The sequence below is a fragment of the Physella acuta genome, unplaced genomic scaffold, assembly GCF_028476545.2.
Source record: "Physella acuta isolate Inbredline_101_S28 unplaced genomic scaffold, ASM2847654v3 ptg000058l, whole genome shotgun sequence".
Classification (NCBI taxonomy): Eukaryota; Metazoa; Mollusca; class Gastropoda; family Physidae; genus Physella; species Physella acuta.
The window spans coordinates 922,933-944,174 of record NW_026731578.1 but is presented as its reverse complement, the minus strand read 5'-3'; the positions used below and the strand labels follow the sequence as shown (position 1 = coordinate 944,174).

General features: G+C 38.2%; 1 protein-coding gene across 2 annotated transcripts in view; it reads right to left on the bottom strand.

Moving 5' to 3' along the window:
• Positions 1–20,773, bottom strand: part of LOC131948055 (alpha-1-macroglobulin) — a 39,059-nt gene extending 18,286 nt beyond the window's left edge. For both annotated transcript variants that reach the window (XM_059309530.1, XM_059309540.1), the window contains exons 1-11: positions 20,570–20,773; positions 11,906–12,066; positions 9,722–9,889; positions 9,499–9,551; positions 8,720–8,789; positions 6,884–7,015; positions 5,189–5,273; positions 4,926–5,028; positions 4,522–4,752; positions 4,245–4,415; positions 340–528 (exon numbers count right to left, since the gene is read on the bottom strand). In XM_059309530.1, the coding sequence (XP_059165513.1) occupies positions 340–528; positions 4,245–4,415; positions 4,522–4,752; positions 4,926–5,028; positions 5,189–5,273; positions 6,884–7,015; positions 8,720–8,789; positions 9,499–9,551; positions 9,722–9,889; positions 11,906–12,066; positions 20,570–20,640 (1,434 nt within the window). In that variant the 5' untranslated portion in view covers positions 20,641–20,773. The remainder of the gene's footprint in view (positions 1–339; positions 529–4,244; positions 4,416–4,521; positions 4,753–4,925; positions 5,029–5,188; positions 5,274–6,883; positions 7,016–8,719; positions 8,790–9,498; positions 9,552–9,721; positions 9,890–11,905; positions 12,067–20,569) is intronic.
• Positions 20,774–21,242: the final 469 nt, after the last annotated feature.

Here is a 21,242-nt window from a genome sequence, read left to right as displayed (position 1 = left end):
CCTCGCGATGCCAGAATGTAATAAAATGTACCTGGTAACGCAATATTTAATAAAACTTGCATGGTAATGAGATTACTAATTGAGTGTACCTGGTAATGAGGTAATTCATTGGCCTTACCTGGTAATGAGGTAATTTATTGAACTTACCTGGTAATGAGATTAATTAGATAACTAATTGACCTTACCTGGTAATGAGGTAATTTATTGAACTTACCTGGTAATGAGATTAATTAGATAACTAATTGACCTTACCTGGTAATGAGATAAATAACTGAACTAACCTGGTAATGAGGTAATTAACTGAACTTACCTGCTAATGAGATAATTTATTGAACTTACCTGGTAATGAAACTGAATCTTGTCTTCCCTGGTTGTAAAAGGGATCCTCAATTGAATATTCTGGCCACAAGTTAGCGTCTGCTCGTGTCTGGGTATCTGGATGTAGGTGAGGGACGGAGAGAACCACTGCTGGACTGTCTTGTACCTGGTTGGCTGGTACCTGCTGCTGTTGTGATTTACTGCTTTAGCCTAATGACAGCAGGGGGACAAATGTGATTTACTGCTTTAGCCTAATGACAGGGGAAAAATGTGATTTACTGATTTAGCCTAATGACAGGGGGAAAATGTGATTTACTGCTTTAGCCTAATGACAGGGGAAAAATGTGATTTACTGCTTTAGCCTAATGACAGGGGGAAAATGTGATTTACTGCTTTAGCCTAATGACAGGGGGAAAATTTTATTTACTTCTTTAGTCTAATGACAGGGGGAAAATTTTATTTACTGCTTTAGCCTAATGACAGGGGAAAAATGTGATTTACTGCTTTAGCCTAATGACAGGGGGAAAATGTGATTTACTGCTTTAGCCTAATGACAGGGGGAAAATTTTATTTACTGCTTTAGCCTAATGACAGGGGGAAAATATGATTTACTGCTTTAGCCTAATGACAGGGGGAAAATTTTATTTACTGCTTTAGCCTAATGACAGGGGGAAAATATGATTTACTGCTTTAGCCTAATGACAGGGGGAAAATTTTATTTACTGCTTTAGCCTAATGACAGGGGGAAAATGTGATTTACTTCTTTAGCCTAATGACAGGGGGAAAATGTGATTTACTGCTTTAGCCTAATGACAGGGGGAAAATGTGATTTACTGCTTTAGCCTAATGACAGGGGGAAAATGTGATTTACTGCTTTAGCCTAATGACAGGGGGAAAATGTGATTTACTGCTTTAGCCTAATGACAGGGGGAAAATTTTATTTACTTCTTTAGTCTAATGACAGGGGGAAAATTTTATTTACTGCTTTAGCCTAATGACAGGGGAAAAATGTGATTTACTGATTTAGCCTAATGACAGGGGAAAAATGTGATTTACTGCTTTAGCCTAATGACAGGGGGAAAATGTGATTTACTGCTTTAGCCTAATGACAGGGGGAAAATTTTATTTACTGCTTTAGCCTAATGACAGGGGGAAAATATGATTTACTGCTTTAGCCTAATGACAGGGGGAAAATTTTATTTACTTCTTTAGCCTAATGACAGGGGGAAAATGTGATTTACTGCTTTAGCCTAATGACAGGAGGAAAATGTGATTTACTGCTTTAGCCTAATGACAGGGGGAAAATGTGATTTACTGCTTTAGCCTAATGACAGGGGAAAAATTGTATTTACTTCTTTAGTCTAATGACAGGGGGAAAATTTTATTTACTGCTTTAGCCTAATGACAGGGGAAAAATGTGATTTACTGCTTTAGCCTAATGACAGGGGGAAAATTTTATTTACTTCTTTAGTCTAATGACAGGGGGAAAATTTTATTTACTGCTTTAGCCTAATGACAGGGGGAAAATTTTATTTACTGCTTTAGCCTAATGACAGGGGAAAAATGTGATTTACTGATTTAGCCTAATGACAGGGGAAAAATGTGATTTACTGCTTTAGCCTAATGACAGGGGGAAAATGTGATTTACTGCTTTAGCCTAATGACAGGGGGAAAATTTTATTTACTGCTTTAGCCTAATGACAGGGGGAAAATATGATTTACTGCTTTAGCCTAATGACAGGGGGAAAATTTTATTTACTTCTTTAGCCTAATGACAGGGGGAAAATGTGATTTACTGCTTTAGCCTAATGACAGGGGGAAAATGTGATTTACTGCTTTAGCCTAATGACAGGGGGAAAATGTGATTTACTGCTTTAGCCTAATGACAGGGGGAAAATGTGATTTACTGCTTTAGCCTAATGACAGGGGGAAAATTTTATTTACTTCTTTAGTCTAATGACAGGGGGAAAATTTTATTTACTGCTTTAGCCTAATGACAGGGGAAAAATGTGATTTACTGATTTAGCCTAATGACAGGGGAAAAATGTGATTTACTGCTTTAGCCTAATGACAGGGGGAAAATGTGATTTACTGCTTTAGCCTAATGACAGGGGGAAAATTTTATTTACTGCTTTAGCCTAATGACAGGGGGAAAATATGATTTACTGCTTTAGCCTAATGACAGGGGGAAAATGTGATTTACTGCTTTAGCCTAATGACAGGGGGAAAATGTGATTTACTGCTTTAGCCTAATGACAGGAGGAAAATGTGATTTACTGCTTTAGCCTAATGACAGGGGGAAAATGTGATTTACTGCTTTAGCCTAATGACAGGGGAAAAATTTTATTTACTTCTTTAGTCTAATGACAGGGGGAAAATTTTATTTACTGCTTTAGCCTAATGACAGGGGAAAAATGTGATTTACTGCTTTAGCCTAATGACAGGGGGAAAATTTTATTTACTTCTTTAGTCTAATGACAGGGGGAAAATTTTATTTACTGCTTTAGCCTAATGACAGGGGGAAAATGTGATTTACTGCTTTAGCCTAATGACAGGGGGAAAATGTGATTTACTGCTTTAGCCTAATGACAGGGGGAAAATATGATTTACTGCTTTAGCCTAATGACAGGGGGAAAATTTTATTTACTGCTTTAGCCTAATGACAGGGGGAAAATGTGATTTACTTCTTTAGCCTAATGACAGGGGGAAAATGTGATTTACTGCTTTAGCCTAATGACAGGGGGAAAATGTGATTTACTGCTTTAGCCTAATGACAGGGGGAAAATGTGATTTACTGCTTTAGCCTAATGACAGGGGGAAAATGTGATTTACTGCTTTAGCCTAATGACAGGGGGAAAATTTTATTTACTTCTTTAGTCTAATGACAGGGGGAAAATTTTATTTACTGCTTTAGCCTAATGACAGGGGAAAAATGTGATTTACTGATTTAGCCTAATGACAGGGGAAAAATGTGATTTACTGCTTTAGCCTAATGACAGGGGGAAAATGTGATTTACTGCTTTAGCCTAATGACAGGGGGAAAATTTTATTTACTGCTTTAGCCTAATGACAGGGGGAAAATATGATTTACTGCTTTAGCCTAATGACAGGGGGAAAATTTTATTTACTTCTTTAGCCTAATGACAGGGGGAAAATGTGATTTACTGCTTTAGCCTAATGACAGGGGGAAAATGTGATTTACTGCTTTAGCCTAATGACAGGGGGAAAATGTGATTTACTGCTTTAGCCTAATGACAGGGGGAAAATGTGATTTACTGCTTTAGCCTAATGACAGGGGGAAAATTTTATTTACTTCTTTAGTCTAATGACAGGGGGAAAATTTTATTTACTGCTTTAGCCTAATGACAGGGGAAAAATGTGATTTACTGATTTAGCCTAATGACAGGGGAAAAATGTGATTTACTGCTTTAGCCTAATGACAGGGGGAAAATGTGATTTACTGCTTTAGCCTAATGACAGGGGGAAAATTTTATTTACTGCTTTAGCCTAATGACAGGGGGAAAATATGATTTACTGCTTTAGCCTAATGACAGGGGGAAAATTTTATTTACTTCTTTAGCCTAATGACAGGGGAAAAATGTTATTTACTGCTTTAGCCTAATGACAGGGGAAAAATATGATTTACTGCTTTAGCCTAATGACAGGGGAAAAATGTTATTTACTGCTTTAGCCTAATGACAGCAGGGGGACAAATGTGATTTACTGCTTTAGCCTAATGACATGGGGAAAATCTTTACCTAACTAAATTCACATTTATTGCTTTAGCCTAATGACAGGGGGAAGAATGTGATTTACTGCTTTAGCCTAATGACAGGGGGACAAATCTTTCACTAAATAAATTCACCTGACATGGTCTAAAATTTTAATATTTTCTAGACTGAATTTAAGGGGTGGCCAACACATACTTCAAGAGAGATAGATGAAATGTTCTCTGAGATGCCATCACACAATGTGTACTGAATGACGCCAGCGCTGTCGGTGACAAACTGTCGGGAGAATTTACGGACGCCTGAAGCAGCTGATAATTCAATGAGCTCTCCTTCTTTTGGAGTTCCATCTGGATTTGTCACTACAATCTGGAAATCATGAAGAACTGCAACACTCAAATGTCTTCTCAATTACTGTAAATGTTACTAAATAAATGTGTACTTTTTGTAAAGCAATATTACCAGCAAGTCTTACCTTTCCATAAAAAGGCAGCCCAGGCTTAAAATATCCTTTGGTAAAGTCTTTCAGAGTTATCTCCAAGGGTTCATGTGTTAGTGAGAGTCCACTGTGAGTTTTGCTCACGACAAAAGCTGTATCCTTCTCTGTGACTGAGGCATGAATTGACAGGGATCCACCATAATATATTTGGTCGGCTGGGGGAAGGACTTTAGAGGTATTTGCTGTGAAGGTGTAGCAGCCATTTATCTGTGGACAAAAGGTTTTTATGGGATTTTTTTTTAACTGGCAATTTGTCAAATGTTAATTGTTAAAAAATGAAAAAAAAAATAGATTGATAGTGTTACAATTTTTTTGTGCTTGTTTTATTTAGTTCCAAAGTTGGATATGGTCTTATTTTGATAAGACAACCTTGATTTTACCTCAACAGCCTCCTGATGGCACTTATTATTTTTATCCAGGTAATTTTTCTCCCAGCAGACCCGTAGCTCTAACAAGCCCTTGACAGGCTTGCCATACGTGTACCTGCAAATGTTTTAACATTTTAGACATTAGAGGCAGATAAAAACCGTATATGACAGTAGAAATCTATATGTTTAATCTTTTCCTCATCTTTTGTTACAATTTGGCAACAAAAATTGTTTTTGACAAATTTGCAAGAAAAAAAAATTGAATGACAACTTACTTAGCACAGACTTTTCCTTGAATCGTTTCATCAGTGATGAGCAAGTAAGAAGGGGGTGTAATCACTACTTCAAACCTTGGCAGAACTGAAACAAAAGCACAACAACAACTACTTTTACTACAGATTTCAAAAAATTATCTTTTAGAAATATTTTTTAAAATCCTTTATATAATATATTATATACTACTAATACTAGTAAGATCTTCTGCAGAGTCCTATTACAAAGAATGAGGAAAGGAATTGATGGGATCCTTCGTGAAGAACAAGCTGGCTTCAGGGCCAACAGGTCATGTAACGACCAAATATTTGTCTTGCGCACTATAGTGGAACAGTCCCTGGAGTGGAATTCGTCTCTCTACATCAACTACATAGATTTCGAGAAAGCATTTGATAGCATCCACCATCCATCATTATGGAAGATACTAGAGCTATATGGCTTTCCAGGAAAAGTCATAAACATACTTAAGGACATGTACTATGATAACCAATGCTGTGTGCGACACGAAAATCAGCAAAGTGAATGGTTCAAGGTAAAAACAGGAGTCAGACAGGGCTGTGTCATCTCACCTGTCATCTTTTTGGTGGTAATAGACTGGATTATGAGAAGAGCCACTGAGGATAAGCCAAGAGGAATTGTTTGGGAACTTACCATCCACCTAGAGGACTGTGACTTTGCTGATGACTTGGCTTTACTTTCACATGCCCAAAAAGACATCCAAGCGAAAACCACAAGAATAGAGCAAATTGCCAAAAGCGTTGGGCTAAAGATAAACTCCGGAAAAACCAAGCTAATGAAAATAAAAACCAAAAGTGCTCTCAAGACCTTTGCGAATGGAGCAGAGCTAGAAGAGGTCGAAGACTTTAAGTACCTCGGCAGCTATATATCAGCAAATGGCAGCATGGAGAAAGAAATTGCCACCAGAATAGCAATGGCAGCACAAGCTTTCAACAGACTTGCTAAGATCTGGAAATCATCCTCACTGCAGCAGAGAACTAAAATAAGGATCTATAAGTCTAATGTACGTTCTGTACTCCTCTATGCTGCAGAGTCATGGAAACTAAACAAGAAAGTAGACAGCCGACTCAGAGGCTTTGAAAGAAGATCCCTCCAACGCATCCTCAGGATAAAGTGGGACGACAAAGTCCCGAACAAGGAAATATGGCGAAGGACAGGATTAAACGACATTGTCTCAGAAGTTAGAACGAGGAGATGGAGATGGCTGGGCCATGTCCTACGCATGAGCAAAAAAAGACTCCCCAACATGGCGCTGAAGTGGAACCCACCCGGAAAGAGAAGTAGAGGAAGACCACTGGGAACATGGAGGAGGGAGATGGAAGAAGAAGTACAGGCTACTGGCAAAACCTGGCATGAACTAAAGTGGCTCGCCCAGGACAGGGTGGAATGGCGGAGATTTGTTGTTGCCCTATACTCCACAGGGAGTGATGAGGATTAAGTAAGTATACTAAGTAAGTAATACTAGTAAGATAGTATTAATTATTATACTAGTCATTACTAGACTCTAGATCTAGATCTGTGTCATATGGCAACAGATATAAGTTATAATTAAAGTTATAGATGTCAGACATTTACTTTTGTAAGTTATAAAAATTTTATCATTTTTAGACTACCCACGAACAGCCTGTACCAAAGCTAGAAAACTGCAAGCAATTAAGACTCAATTTAAAACTACCCACCATATTCCTCCACAGTGAAATAGAGTAGGCTGCCCCTGTTATTATTCTCCTCAAACTGGTCCACGTTCACTTCAATCTTCCACTTGCCAAGTTTGGCTTCAGCAGCCAACTCAAACTCAAAGCTGCTGATACCTGCACAGTTCACAGACACACACGATGTACAAGTGAACTAAATACATTTTCATTTGGCTTTTGCTATCTCACATAGATCTATATGTGATTTATACCAACATATTCGCTGACCAAATACATTTATATGAAAACACATTTTAAAATTTCATTTGGTGTCATTTAGAATTTCGGATGTAGAATACTACTACTCTACTACTATTAGATCTAGTACAGTAGGCCTATAAAAATACTAGCTGCATCCCGTGCTCCGCCACGGTAAATCTTTTTTAAATGTACCAACAGAACAAAACTAAACACAACACAAACGAACGAAAAAAAAAAAAAAAAAAAAAACGAAAAAACAAACACAACACTCATAACATAAACACAATTTAAATGCAATCATAAAGGCATATTGCTCACAGTCTAGCCCGTAGCGCCAAATCGCGCCCTTTCCGGTGATATGCAACCCCCCTCAAGCTTTCGATTTGCACCCCCCCCCCCCGCCCTAAAAATTTCGATTTCCACCACCCCCCCCCCCCCTCGCAAATTTTTTCCAACCCACTTTGGCGCCCCCTAAGGTCGGCACCCGGGGACATATGCCCCCCCCCCTCGCTACGCCTCTCCTATAAAACCCGAAAGATAGAATAATAATTAGAAAACAGTATAAATAATAGGCAGTATCTATAATATAAACAATATTTCACTTTATCCATTCACGCATTTTTTTTCCAGTACTTTAAATTTTAAAAATTTACAATAGAGTTTCATTACTAAAACCATTGCGCACCTAATGAAATTGATGACGCGTCTATAATAGTGCTGAATAGTTGATTAAAAATTATAAGTAATAAACAGTAGGGCCTACATTCAGTGAATAAAATAAATAAAAGATTGCCTTTTATCAATCCATGCTAATTATAATTTTCTAACAATAATTTCCTCTTACACATCCGAATAATTTGCATTCACATTTTGCTAATTATATTATTGCAACACTAATTCCTTCTATGACGAACGTATATTTGCATTCACATTTTTTATTAGCGTGAGTTTAATGTATTTTTAAATTACCTCCTTTGTCAAAATTAGAAAAGAGTTAAATTAATTTGATTTTTCTACCCTACTGTTATTATGTTATTAAAATGTATCCACTTTTTCTGGGAATATAAACGAAAATGATATTTGACTTTTATCTTTTTAATACGTTTTAGCAGTTTGCGTGTATTTAATATTTTCTTGACGTTATGCAAAAGAGTAAAAACCGTGGCAATTATAAAATAGCTCTATGCCGCTATATAAACAAACCCTACTCTATTACTTATAATAAGACACTGCGGTGCACTTTCAAGCACAGCATGGTGCGAATGTTTACTTTTATAGTCCCAAAATCTATAGCGATGACGGACGGAAGGAAGGAAGGAAGGAAGGACAGACACAGCCCGCTTATATTATAGATAAATTTAAACCAACGGGGAAAAATCTTCTTTGCTGCACAAAGAACGAATTAAAAAAAAAACCAATAACAAATACTATCCATGTTTATATGCGAGGCGTATTTTAAACCAATTTTCACTGTAAATTAAAATTCACCAAAACTACATTGATCTAATACAAAGCAATTAGGCCTGGCCTAAGCGTAAACGTTTAACGTCAACAATAGCATGTACAAAGTCTAATAACTCTAGAATATTACAGAGTTTTAGTAAATATAGAGTAGTTTACCTTTGTGATCGACATCAGCAAATTGTTTGACCCTAATGTCATTGGGATCTGAGATGTAAATACTTTTAATCTGGAAAAATATTTTAAAAAAATAGATTATTGAGAGATTTCGAGGTTTACAAGTGTAGCACATAGATCTACAAAATTCTACATCCACAAAGGACATTCAATTAAAAATATAAGGGGTCGTCCATAAATGACGTCACACTCGTAGGGTAGAGGGGGTCCGTAATTTTGTGACAATGTGTGATGAGGGGGAGGGTGGGGGGGGGGGGGGGGGGTTCAGATGGTGCGACGTCACACTTGCATTACTAAAAAGCAATGTTAGAAAACGATTTTAGACGTTTTTTCGCGGTTTAGAAAACTGTTTTAATAAATTGTTATATTAATTGATTAAAATACTCTATTTTGACAGAGTTCAGACAAGATTTTGAAAAAATATGGATGTTTTAAGAAAAATTCAACTGCAATTTTGAGGGGGGTTGTATACTGAAATGTGACGTCATTTTAGGGGGGGGGGTCTGGCTTTTTGTGACGATGTGTGACGGAGGGGGGGGGGGGGGGGAGAGGTAAAAATCGTCAAAAAAAGCGTGACACCATCTGAAGCGTCCTCCCCCTCGTCACACACCGTCACAAAATTACGGACCCACCCCCTCCCTCTTCGAGTGTGACGTCATTTATGGACGACCCCTAATACAATCTTTAATATAAGACATTGTTTAACTAATACAAACTTTAATATAAGACATTGTCTAACTAATAGAAATTTTAAATTTTACTTTTCCGACTCTGGCTTTTAAATCACTCATCAGTGTAAAGACACGAAACATAACTGTAGGTAAAAGAAGAGTCATTTTCATTTTCTCAAAAAATATATCATTCATGGTGTCTTAAAAATATTTTTAACAATAAATTATTGATTACAATAAAAATAAGTTAAACATTTAAAGATATCTTGATTTTTTTTAAATGCTTAGAACAACTTAAAAACACCCAGGTTACCTTTCTGTCCTGGTTTGTAGACAGGTTTGTCAGTCTGTACTAGTGTGATTATTTTATCACTGAAAACTGTAACCTTCAAAGGCGTGTTAAGAGAGTTATTACCCTTATACAGCTGCAACTCATAGTCACCCGGGGGCGGAGCACTGAAGCTTCGACATATTTGTTCCCCTGAAAATTGGCGAACACAAGATAAGGGGTCGTCTATAAATGACGTCACATTCGTAGGGGGAGGGGGTCCGTTATTTTTTGACGGCGTGTGATGAGGGGGAGGGGGGGGGGTGTTCAGATGGTGTGACGTCACACAGTTGCATTATAAAAAAAAAAGCAATGTTAGAAAACGAAGTTTAGACGTTATTTCGCGTTTTAGAAAACTGTTTTAATAAAGTGTAATAGGAATTGATTAAAATACTCTATGTTGACAGAGTTCATACACGATTTTGGAAAAATATCGATATTTTAAAAAAAATTCAACTGCAATTTTGAGGGGGGTTGTAGGCTGAGGTGTGACGTCATTTTAGGGGGGGGGGGGGTCTGGCTTTTTGTGACGATGTGTGACGGAGGGGAGGGGGAAGGTAAAAATCGTCAAAAAAGCGTGACGTCACTTATGGATGACCCCTAAATTATTCAAATATAAAACAGTTATAATAAGAAACTTTTTAATACACCGAAAATAAGAAAACCAAAACAAACTTGATTTCTTTAATTATAGCTTTAGTTGTTAATGAGATCTTTTACATGTTTTAGCGGCCTAAACTTTGATTATAGAAGCAAGTTTTTTAAACATAATTTTCTTATTTTCAGTGCATTTAAAAGTTCATTTTTATAGACTGCTAAATCTATTAATCCTTGTCGCAACACTTTGTTAATATTGCTATGTTTGGATATATCTGTATACAAATGTAGATCCTAAGCAAACTACTAGAAACAGTGGTTTGTCTGTATAATAACTTATATTGTATTCTATAAAGCAAACTGTTTGTAACAGAAGTTAGAATATGCCTTTAATCGGGACGAAATTACCGTGACGTTACCCCTCCCTCTCTCCCCCCCCCCCCTTCCCCGGGGGAAAGGACAATTAGAATGGCCAAACATGCGGGCAAAATTTATTTATTTATTATCAAGTTATCTTTCTTTTACATCCACATAAGATGCTGTCGACGGCTAACTTCTTTGATAAAAATTTAAAGGCCAGCTGAGGAGGGGGGGGGGGGGGATGCAGACAAGTAAACGACTCCCACGACTTGCCATAACAGGCCCACAAGTCCATTAGAAAATTAGATAATGTAAAATGTATGTTTGTTATTGATAGAACAACTGTTTTTTTTTCTTCTGAAAATAGAAACTAAGCGTGTGTGTTATTATCTCCCTTTAGCGATGTATGTAACTAAACTGTGCAAGCTTTTGAATCGGCTCAAGGAAATGTCAAGTCTACGTCCTGTCTTCCAGACGACCCAGTCAAGTCTGCTCTATTGATGTTGACGTGCATGGGCGCTTTGTTGTCCACTTCCTTTACCCCCCCCCCCCTTTAACAACACCCGACATAGTGTCGTATTCTACTGGTTTAAGTCTAAAGGACAGTGACAGCGGGCCCCTGGGATCTGACTAGCTCCAAAGGGAATCTTCTAGAAACAATGTTTCCTTAAATCCACCTTCAATGGGCTGCATGTGCATACATTAACATACCTGACTCACGTGCACACATTAACATACCTGACTCACGTGCATTAACATACCTGACTCACGTGCACACATTAACATACCTGACTCACGTGCACGCATTAACATACCTGACTCACGTGCATTAACATACCTGACTCACGTGCACACATTAACATACCTGACTCACGTGCATTAACATACCTGACTCACGTGCACACATTAACATACCTGACTCACGTGCACACATTAACATACCTGACTCACGTGCACACATTAACATACCTGACTCACGTGCACACATTAACATACCTGACTCACGTGCACACATTAACATACCTGACTCACGTGCACACATTAACATACCTGACTCACGTGCACACATTAACATACCTGACTCACGTGCACACATTAACATACCTGACTCACGTGCACACATTAACATACCTGACTCACGTGCACACATTAACATACCTGACTCACGTGCACACATTAACATACCTGACTCACGTGCACACATTAACATACCTGACTGATACATGTCCGTGAGATCGACCCCAGGTTTGTTGCTGTCCTGTGGTACAAGCCTCAGGGTTGCGGGTTCGGATCCCTCTGAGCCGTAAAACGTCAGGCAGAACTCTGGCGTTGTACCGTGACGCAATATTTTAGGCATCGTGAACAGGTACTTACTAAAAGACATTTAAAAACATGATATCAGGATTTGCTTGAAGTAGAACCATAGAATGGATGACTGGTTTAAAGAATTTCAAGTCGGATAGAAATAAGGACAGAGGGGGACACAAGTATGATTACAGAAAATATGTTTCATAGGAATTAGGTTTAATGTGATACCCACACAACCATGACAGTACCTTGACCCACACATGACAGTACCTTGACCCACACAACCATGACAGTACCTTGACCCACACAACCATGACGGTACCTGGACCCACACAACCATGACAATACCTTGACCCACACACCATGACAATACCTTGACCCACACATGACAATACATTGACCCACACAACCATGACAATACCTTGACCTACACATGACAGTACCTTGACCCACACATGACAGTACCTTGACCCACACAACCATGACAGTACCTTGACCCACACAACCTTGACAGTACCTTGACCCACACAACCTTGACAGTACCTTGACCCACACAACCATGACAGTACCTTGACCCACACATGACAGTACCTTGACCCACACAACCATGACAGTACCTTGACCCACACAACCATGACAGTACCTTGACCTACACATGACAGTACCTTGACCCACATAACCATGACAGTACCTTGACCCACACAACCATGACAGTACCTTGACCTACACATGACAGTACCTTGACCCACACATGACAGTACCTTGACCCACACAACCATGACAGTACCTTGACCCACACAACCTTGACAGTACCTTGACCCACACAACCATGACAGTACCTTGACCCACACATGACAGTACCTTGACCCACACAACCTTGACAGTACCTTGACCCACACAACCATGACAATACCTTGACCTACACATGACAGTACCTTGACCCACACAACCATGACAGTACCTTGACCCACACATGACAGTACCTTGACCCACACAACCATGACAATACCTTGACCTACACATGACAGTACCTTGACCCACACATGACAGTACCTTGACCCACACAACCATGACAGTACCTTGACCCACACATGACAGTACCTTGACCCACACAACCATGACAGTACCTTGACCCACACACCATGACAGTACAATGACGTCACGTATGGGACCGCACCATTTAACTCCCATACCAGTAACACCACTGAGCCGATGATTTTGTTTCAGGGGTGACCTCTTAGGGTGGTCTAGTAAAGATTCGAACCTTGATCAATGGCGTTTTGCCGCCACATGAAAATTGTCCGGGTCTGACCGCAGGAGACTGGTCGGCTTTAATCAAAGGACGGTAAAAAGTTTCAGTGGTAGGAACGGTGGGTTACGGTACGTTTTATAACCTGCACTGCTGCACATCAAACTGTACGGAGGAGCACGCACCGAATCACACACATATCATGTAATGGTGAGCACTAAGTTACACACAGATCATGTAATGGTGAGCACTAAGTTACCCACAGATCATGTAATATTGAGCACTAAGTTACACACAGATCATGTAATATTGAGCACTAAGTTACACACAGATCATGTAATGGTGAGCACTAAGTTACACACAGATCATGTAATGGTGAGCACTAAGTTACCCACAGATTATGTAATGGTGAGCACTAAGTTACACACAGATCATGTAATGGTGAGCACTAAGTTACACACAGATCATGTAATGGTGAGCACTAAGTTACCCACAGATCATGTAATTGTTAGCACCTCTTGGCCGAGAAAATGGACTCCCAAAAAATGTGAATCTCACACAGGTCACCCTTCACATATTTCAGCTTGACTAAAATCGCAACTGGCCTATCACGCTAGTACACAATCCTTTCGAATGGAAACTGATATCAATAATCTGTAGATAAGCTAATGAATTAAACCCATATTAAAAATACTATTCATAAAATGTGTTTATGGAATTTGGTATTTAAAACGACATAGAATGAGTTATGGGGTGGTATAAATTGCTATGAAGTGTGTGGGGGGGGGGGGGGAATTCGACGTTTTAAAGCCACACCAAATGGTACTAAAGCTGACCTACAAGACTATACTTAAAATTTTAAAATATTATCATTAGTTTCTAACGAAAATGTTTTATAATCAATTTTCTGCCATTTTCGACGGGCAAACATCCAAACTCATTTTCATTTTTGCATTTTGAAATCTTCATCGCATTTTTGTACAGAGCAATTAATGTTATACATCATCATCATCATCATCATCATCATCATCATCATCATCATCATCATCATCATCGTCTTGTTGGTAGTCATAAGGGTGTTGCATCTAAGTCAAGCTGACACACTGTGATTATCTATTGCATGGGGTTGTCGTATGAAAGGTTCATTGAATTGTTTGGCTAAATTATACCTTGAAATAAGGGGAAGGGGGGTGCAAGGGCGTCATAGCAACAGGTAAAATATGATTTCGTTGTTTTTTTTTTTTTTTAATTACTGGAAGAAAATTACCCAAAAAAACGGTTTTTACTTGGATGAAAAGTGTCGGAAAGTGTTTTACGTGGCTAAATATAGAGCGATGTTGTGTAGATGGAGATATCCTATAAAACGACACGATCTATGTTCAATGGCATTTGTTTATAGCAGCAGATAAACTTACTACACACAAACGCCATACTACTAAAAACATACTACTCCTAATAATGAAGTAAATTAAAAAAGCCCCAATTATATGTTGCACTACGACGACCCTCGACTTGATGTTTCTGGCCACTAGGAGATGTCCCAGGGAGAGGAAGCCACGAGCGACCGGAAGTCGCCGCACTTTGTCTCCACGCTCACGTCTGCTTGTCTTAGATAGTTGTCTTCTAATTATCTGAGGATTGGTCGTCTGCGGCGACCATGGCGGATAACTCTGTCGCCAAGATGGCGGCTTTTAAATGGATGTGTTGACAAGTTTCTATTTCTTTATTAAAATAGACAAGTTTTGTCCTCGCTAAAACATGAACACATACAAGAGCTAACCTTCAGTATACACATGTATAACATTGATCCCAAATACTTAGTTATGTACCTAAACAAATGTATAACATTATACAACACTGTAACAGCACTAATGAGTTCGTTATACAAAAATTCCACGAGATATACATCTATTTATAAAAAGACTTAGAAAGTGGCCATATTAAAGTTAGAAGAGGGATTGTTTATTGGAGGGGAGGGGGGTGGGGGGTAAAAAATCCATAAATGACGTCAAAGTTTTTCAGATCATTACGCCCCTTTCTTCACCCTCGCGTGCTTTACCTTCCCCCCCCCCCCCCCTTTCCATTTCCTACGAATAATTATAGTCATAACAAAAATTAATGTTTTCAATCATATTTATTCTCAATTAATACAAAATTATGCTCCATAACATTTATTGATCCCCTTCCACTCCCTTGCCCCTTCAACACAAAAAATATACATGAAATCAAATTATAAGAAGCTTCATGACAAACACGCACGATAGTTTTAAATTTATAAATTTGTTTTTTTTTATAAAAAAAACAAACATGCAAAGAAACTCTGTCTCATATATACACATATATATATATATATATATATATATATATATATATATATATATATATATATATATATATATATATATATATATATATATATATAGCCTATATATATAGCCTATATATATAGCCTATATATATATATATATATATATATATATATATATATATATATATATATATGTATATATATATATATATATATATATATATATATATATATATATATATATATATATATATATATATATATATATATATATATATATATATATATATATATATATATATATATATATATATATATATATTGTTCTAAATATAAAAATAAACACCCATATACACAAGTTCTCTGACTTGACCAGTCATACTAAGATCTATCAAGTTCTCTGTCTTGATCTGATGTCCAGCGCTAGAAAGAGAGCGGATGCTGTAATTGATTATTCCTAATCCCATCGTCAATGACACGGCGACCCCCCCCCCCCACCCCCACCCCCCCTCCCCCCACCCCCCGTGCTAATACACCTCCAGACCCAACAAACCATCCATCAAACAAGGCCGATAATTGTGTCAAGCACACAAGGGAAATTACTTCTGCTACTGTTTGTATTTCTAGACTCTCCGAACTACCAGTTGTGACTATCCGGGCAGGGACTATAACTCCATTACCCATCACCCAAACACCATACATTAGAAAAGTATTATCTCCCTTCAAGCAGAGGACAGCCTTTTAGCAGGCATTCTAAACAGTTTTGTAATTTGTTTTCGACTAATTGATGTTTCTTTGTTCATTTCTTTACTAAATTATTTAAAATGGGTTTAAATGTTAACGGATTTAACACTAAAATAACCAGGTTTTAAATGTTAACATATTTAACACTAAAATAACCAGGTTTTAAATTGTTCTCATCATCGCTGACTATCCTGCCGTGTATCCAGCGATAACTACACAGGTCACCATCAAAGTATGACGTCACCTTCGCCTCACTGTACACGTCATCTGACAGTTGATCAGCAATCAATACATTATTTTAATTAACTTTGATAGAATGCACAGCGGGTAAATTTCATCAAAGATTTTTGACGCCACATCAATACTCAACACAAAAACACGTTCCTAAACTTTATATTCCAACCAACACGAACTGCATCAGTGGAACTCTTAGATGTGTCTTGCCTACAGTCAGCCAAGACACACCCGTACATCAACCAAAAATATAGCAAACAGAAGCAGCAGTCAACACTATCCAACATAGCAGCAATCAATGCTATCTTCTACAGCAGCAGTCAACATTATCAGCAGCAGTCAACACTATCAGTCAACTCTATCCAACATAGCAGCAGTCAATGCTATCTTCTACAGCAGCAGCCAACATTATCAGCAGCAGTCACCACTATCAGTCAAATCTATCCCCTAGACTCTAGACCAACAATCGCAGCATCAATAATCGCCTATTGCTGCAGATACTTCGCCATCTGATTAAACAACAATAATCAGCTAAACCAGCATATAGCTCATCTAAACACATTTCAACAACACAGGGTAAACAACGACACACCATCACCGGACATGTGGATACAATGTAACTGTCAACACGATCCCACACAAGAAAATAATGCTCCATGTACATCTTGTTAACTCTTACACACAAATCATCCCGCATACGACGAAGTCTATTCAGTCCGAAAAACAAACACTCAACCTAATGATACGCAGAAGATGCAGCCTAAAGATGCCACTCAACCACTGCTATACCTACAACGAAGAATATATCAAACCCTCAACATTGATCTCATCTCAATCCCTCTATTGCAAATCTCTTCTGCTTCATCTTTCACTCTATGGTTTTATTTACTTTTCTTTAAACATTAATTACTAATGCTAAAAATGTAACTCAATTATAACGGCAATTATGACGGCACCACATCAAGAAAAATCTCACAATTAATCACGATGACCAGAAAACTGCACAAGGGAAAACTGCATAACGGAAAACTGCACAACGGAAAACTGTACAACGGAAAACTGCACAACGGAAAACTGCACAACGGAAAACTGCACAAGGGAAAACTGCACAACATAAAACTGCACAACGGAAAACTGCACAACGGAAAACTGCACAACGGAAAACTGCACAACGGAAAACTGCACAACGGAAAACTGCACAACGGAAAACTGCACAACGGAAAACTGCACAACGGAAAACTGCACAACGGAAAACTGCACAACGGAAAACTGCACAATGGAAAACTGGACAACGGAAAACTGCACAACATAAAACTGCACAACGGAAAACTGCACAACGGAAAACTGCACAACGGAAAACTGCACAACGGAAAACTGCACAACGGAAAACTGCACAAAGAAAACTGCACAACGGAAAACTGAGCACATAAAAGTGGGCAAGGGCATTTTTTATTTTATTAAATCGAACAGTTATAGATATTAACAAAGAGTGACTACATGCACAATGTAGCATAATTTAAAAATTTTCCACGAAATATGAAAAAAATAATGTGTATTGGTAAAATTCGTTTGTATTTGCGCATTTTTTTCTGTTTGCGCAGTTTTCCATTGCGCATTTTTTCCTTTTGCGCATTTATTGAAACTGTAGCAGTCTGTCGATCAACCAGACGACCCATGTTAACCAGAAGATAACTGTCTCCGGCAATAAAATCCCTGACTTGTCCGTCCTGATTTGACTGACCCCAGCAATAATATTTCTGATTTAACTGACCCCAGCAATAAAGTTCCTGCCTTTACTGAAGACTGCCCCGATTCGCCTGTAATTAGCAAGTTTGTGACGTGATTTTGTCAGGAAACTTGTCAAACATGTCAGTGTAAACATTTTTGGTTGTGTCAGTACTTTAACCCCCACCCCCCCCCCCCCCCACCCACCCCCGGGTTGTGACCTATATGCTCCCAGCAGAAATCTTTTGAAAAGGTGAAGTCTGAAAAAGCGAATCAATAAATTCTCAAACAATTCGATTAGGTTAACGAGTGACGGACTAATTGGTTGACAAAGTCCCGCGAGATCTCGGGCTCGTGGCAGGCGTCAAAGTAATCATGACGTCATACGTGAGCTGACGCTCTTGTCAAAGCAGACGGTGATAGGAGTTGGTTATATGAAGATGGGGGTGGGGGTGGAGGAAGGTCAGTTTGTAGGACGATAACTTTAATTTCACTGGGGAACTTCGTACAGTGGCTGTTCTTACTGATAACATTTTTGTTTGATTGTAGAGGACATTTTTGTTACAGAGAACATTTTTGTTACAGAGAACATTTTTGTAACAGAAGACTTTTTTGTTACAGAGGACATTTTTGTTACAGATGACATTAACAGAGGACATTTTTGGTTACAGAGGACATTTTTGTTACAGAGGACATTTTTTGTTACAGAGGACATTTTTGTTACAGATGACATTAACAGAGGACAATTTTGGTTACAGAGGACATTTTTGTTACAGATGACATTTTTTGTTAGAGGACATTTTTTGTTACAAAGGACATTTTTGTTACAGAGGACATTTTTGTTACAGAGGACATTTTTGTTACAGAGGACATTTTTGTTACAGAGGACATTTTTGTTACAGATGACATTTTTGTTACAGAGGACATTTTTTTTACAGATGACATTAACAGAGGACAATTTTGGTTACAGAGGACATTTTTGTTACAGATGACATTTTTTGTTAGAGGACATTTTTTGTTACAAAGGACATTTTTGTTACAGAGGACTTTTTTTGTTACAGAGGACAATTTTGTTACAGAGGACATTTTTTGTTACAAAGGACATTTTTGTTACAGTGGACATTTTTGTTACAGATGACATTTTTGTTACACAGGTCATTTTTGTTACACAGGAATGAGCTGCTGCCATTTGCGTACTTTCAAGTTGTTTTTTTTTAAATGACAAACTATGGGCTAGATCTGTACTCGCACTGGTTATTGCAAAAACATTTTTTTTAATTTTATCCTCAGTATTTTTGTTTTGTTCTAAATAAATGTAAACGAGGTATTTAAGAATATATTTCTAAAGCACATCTATACGTGCTGACCCTTTCTACCGATGTGTGAGAATGTTATTTTTCTGTACGTTTTTTCTGCCATCTCCAGCAAGAATGAAATAAATAACAGATGCACAGACGTTAAAGTGGACCTGACATAGTGACAAAAAAGCTCCTTGCGCATGCCAAACATTGGCGTCAAAATGTACGCCAAAAATGATACTTGTGATGAGTCATTGACATTTGATGTTTGCATTACAAGGCCGTTTTACATCAGCTGTTTCTGTGAGTGGGTGGGTTTGTTTGTTGACTTATTTGGTACGTGTTTACATTTGATTTGAATGATCTCCGAAAAATGCGACAGAGTCTTTGAAAAAGTCCCCGTTGCGTACACTACTGATATATACTCACATCAGCTACTCATGTATCACACCACAACATGTATATTAAAACCACTTGTAGGTTTACAAACAGTTACATACACATATCACATACACATATCACCACTATTTGTAGAAGCACCACCCTTACATTTAGTTTACAGCCCATATTGTCTTGCTTAAAGTTGTCACAAAAACACAATACCGAAACATCCACCCCCCCCCCCAAGTCTATATTAATCTGACACATATTTTTTAATGAACGGGCTAAAGTTCTCCTATATATACTTACACTAGTTTGAACGAACTAAAGAAAATCTTCCCATATAAATAAACACCAGTTTAATGAATGAGCTAATGTAAACCCACACCTGTACGAATGAATTAAAACTACAGATATAAACATACCCATGTAAACATATCCCTATATATATATATGGAATTACATAAGTAAACCTTCCCATATAAACCTACCCCTTATATGACTGAACAGAAGAAACCTTCCCCATGTACACCTCCCCACGTAAACCTCCCCATGTAAACCTACCCATGTAACCTCTCCCTGTAAACCTACACTAAACCTAGCATGAAAGAGAGAAATGTAGGACTCACTTTGTCGTGTCAGCCGCCGTCTCAATCGACCAAATCAATAACACAAACACCACACGTCTGCAAGCGTCCATGTTTGGGTGCCGTCTAATCCTGCACTCTGCACGTCTGCTGCTAGATCTACAAATGTCAATTGTGATAGCACATGAACACGTCTGCTACAGCAGACTATTGAAGACAAGTTAGCCGTCTGCTAACGTGAGCGCTGCTCCAGCCTTTATAGAAGGCCGGTTAGTGCCACTTCCGGGTCAACTCTTCACTGGCTAGAGGTGGGAGGGGGTGGGGGAAACGGATGTGACTGCTTGCAGGAGGGGTACTGACTCGGTGGGGAAAGTTGACTTCAAAGGAAAAATTGTTTTATTCAACCAGAAAACACAAGCAGAACATACGTAGAAAATAGTACAACTAATCCATCAACAGCAGAATACCAACGCATCATCACAAGAATACCAACCCATCATCACAAGAATACCAACCCATCACCAGCAGAATACCAACCCATCAACAGCAGAATACCAACCCATCACCACAAGAATACCAACCCATCACTACAAGAATACCAACCCATCACCACAAGAATACCAACCCATCACCACAAGAATACCAATCCATCACCACAAGAATACCAACCCATTATCAGCAGAATACGAACTCATCACTAGTAGAATACCAACCC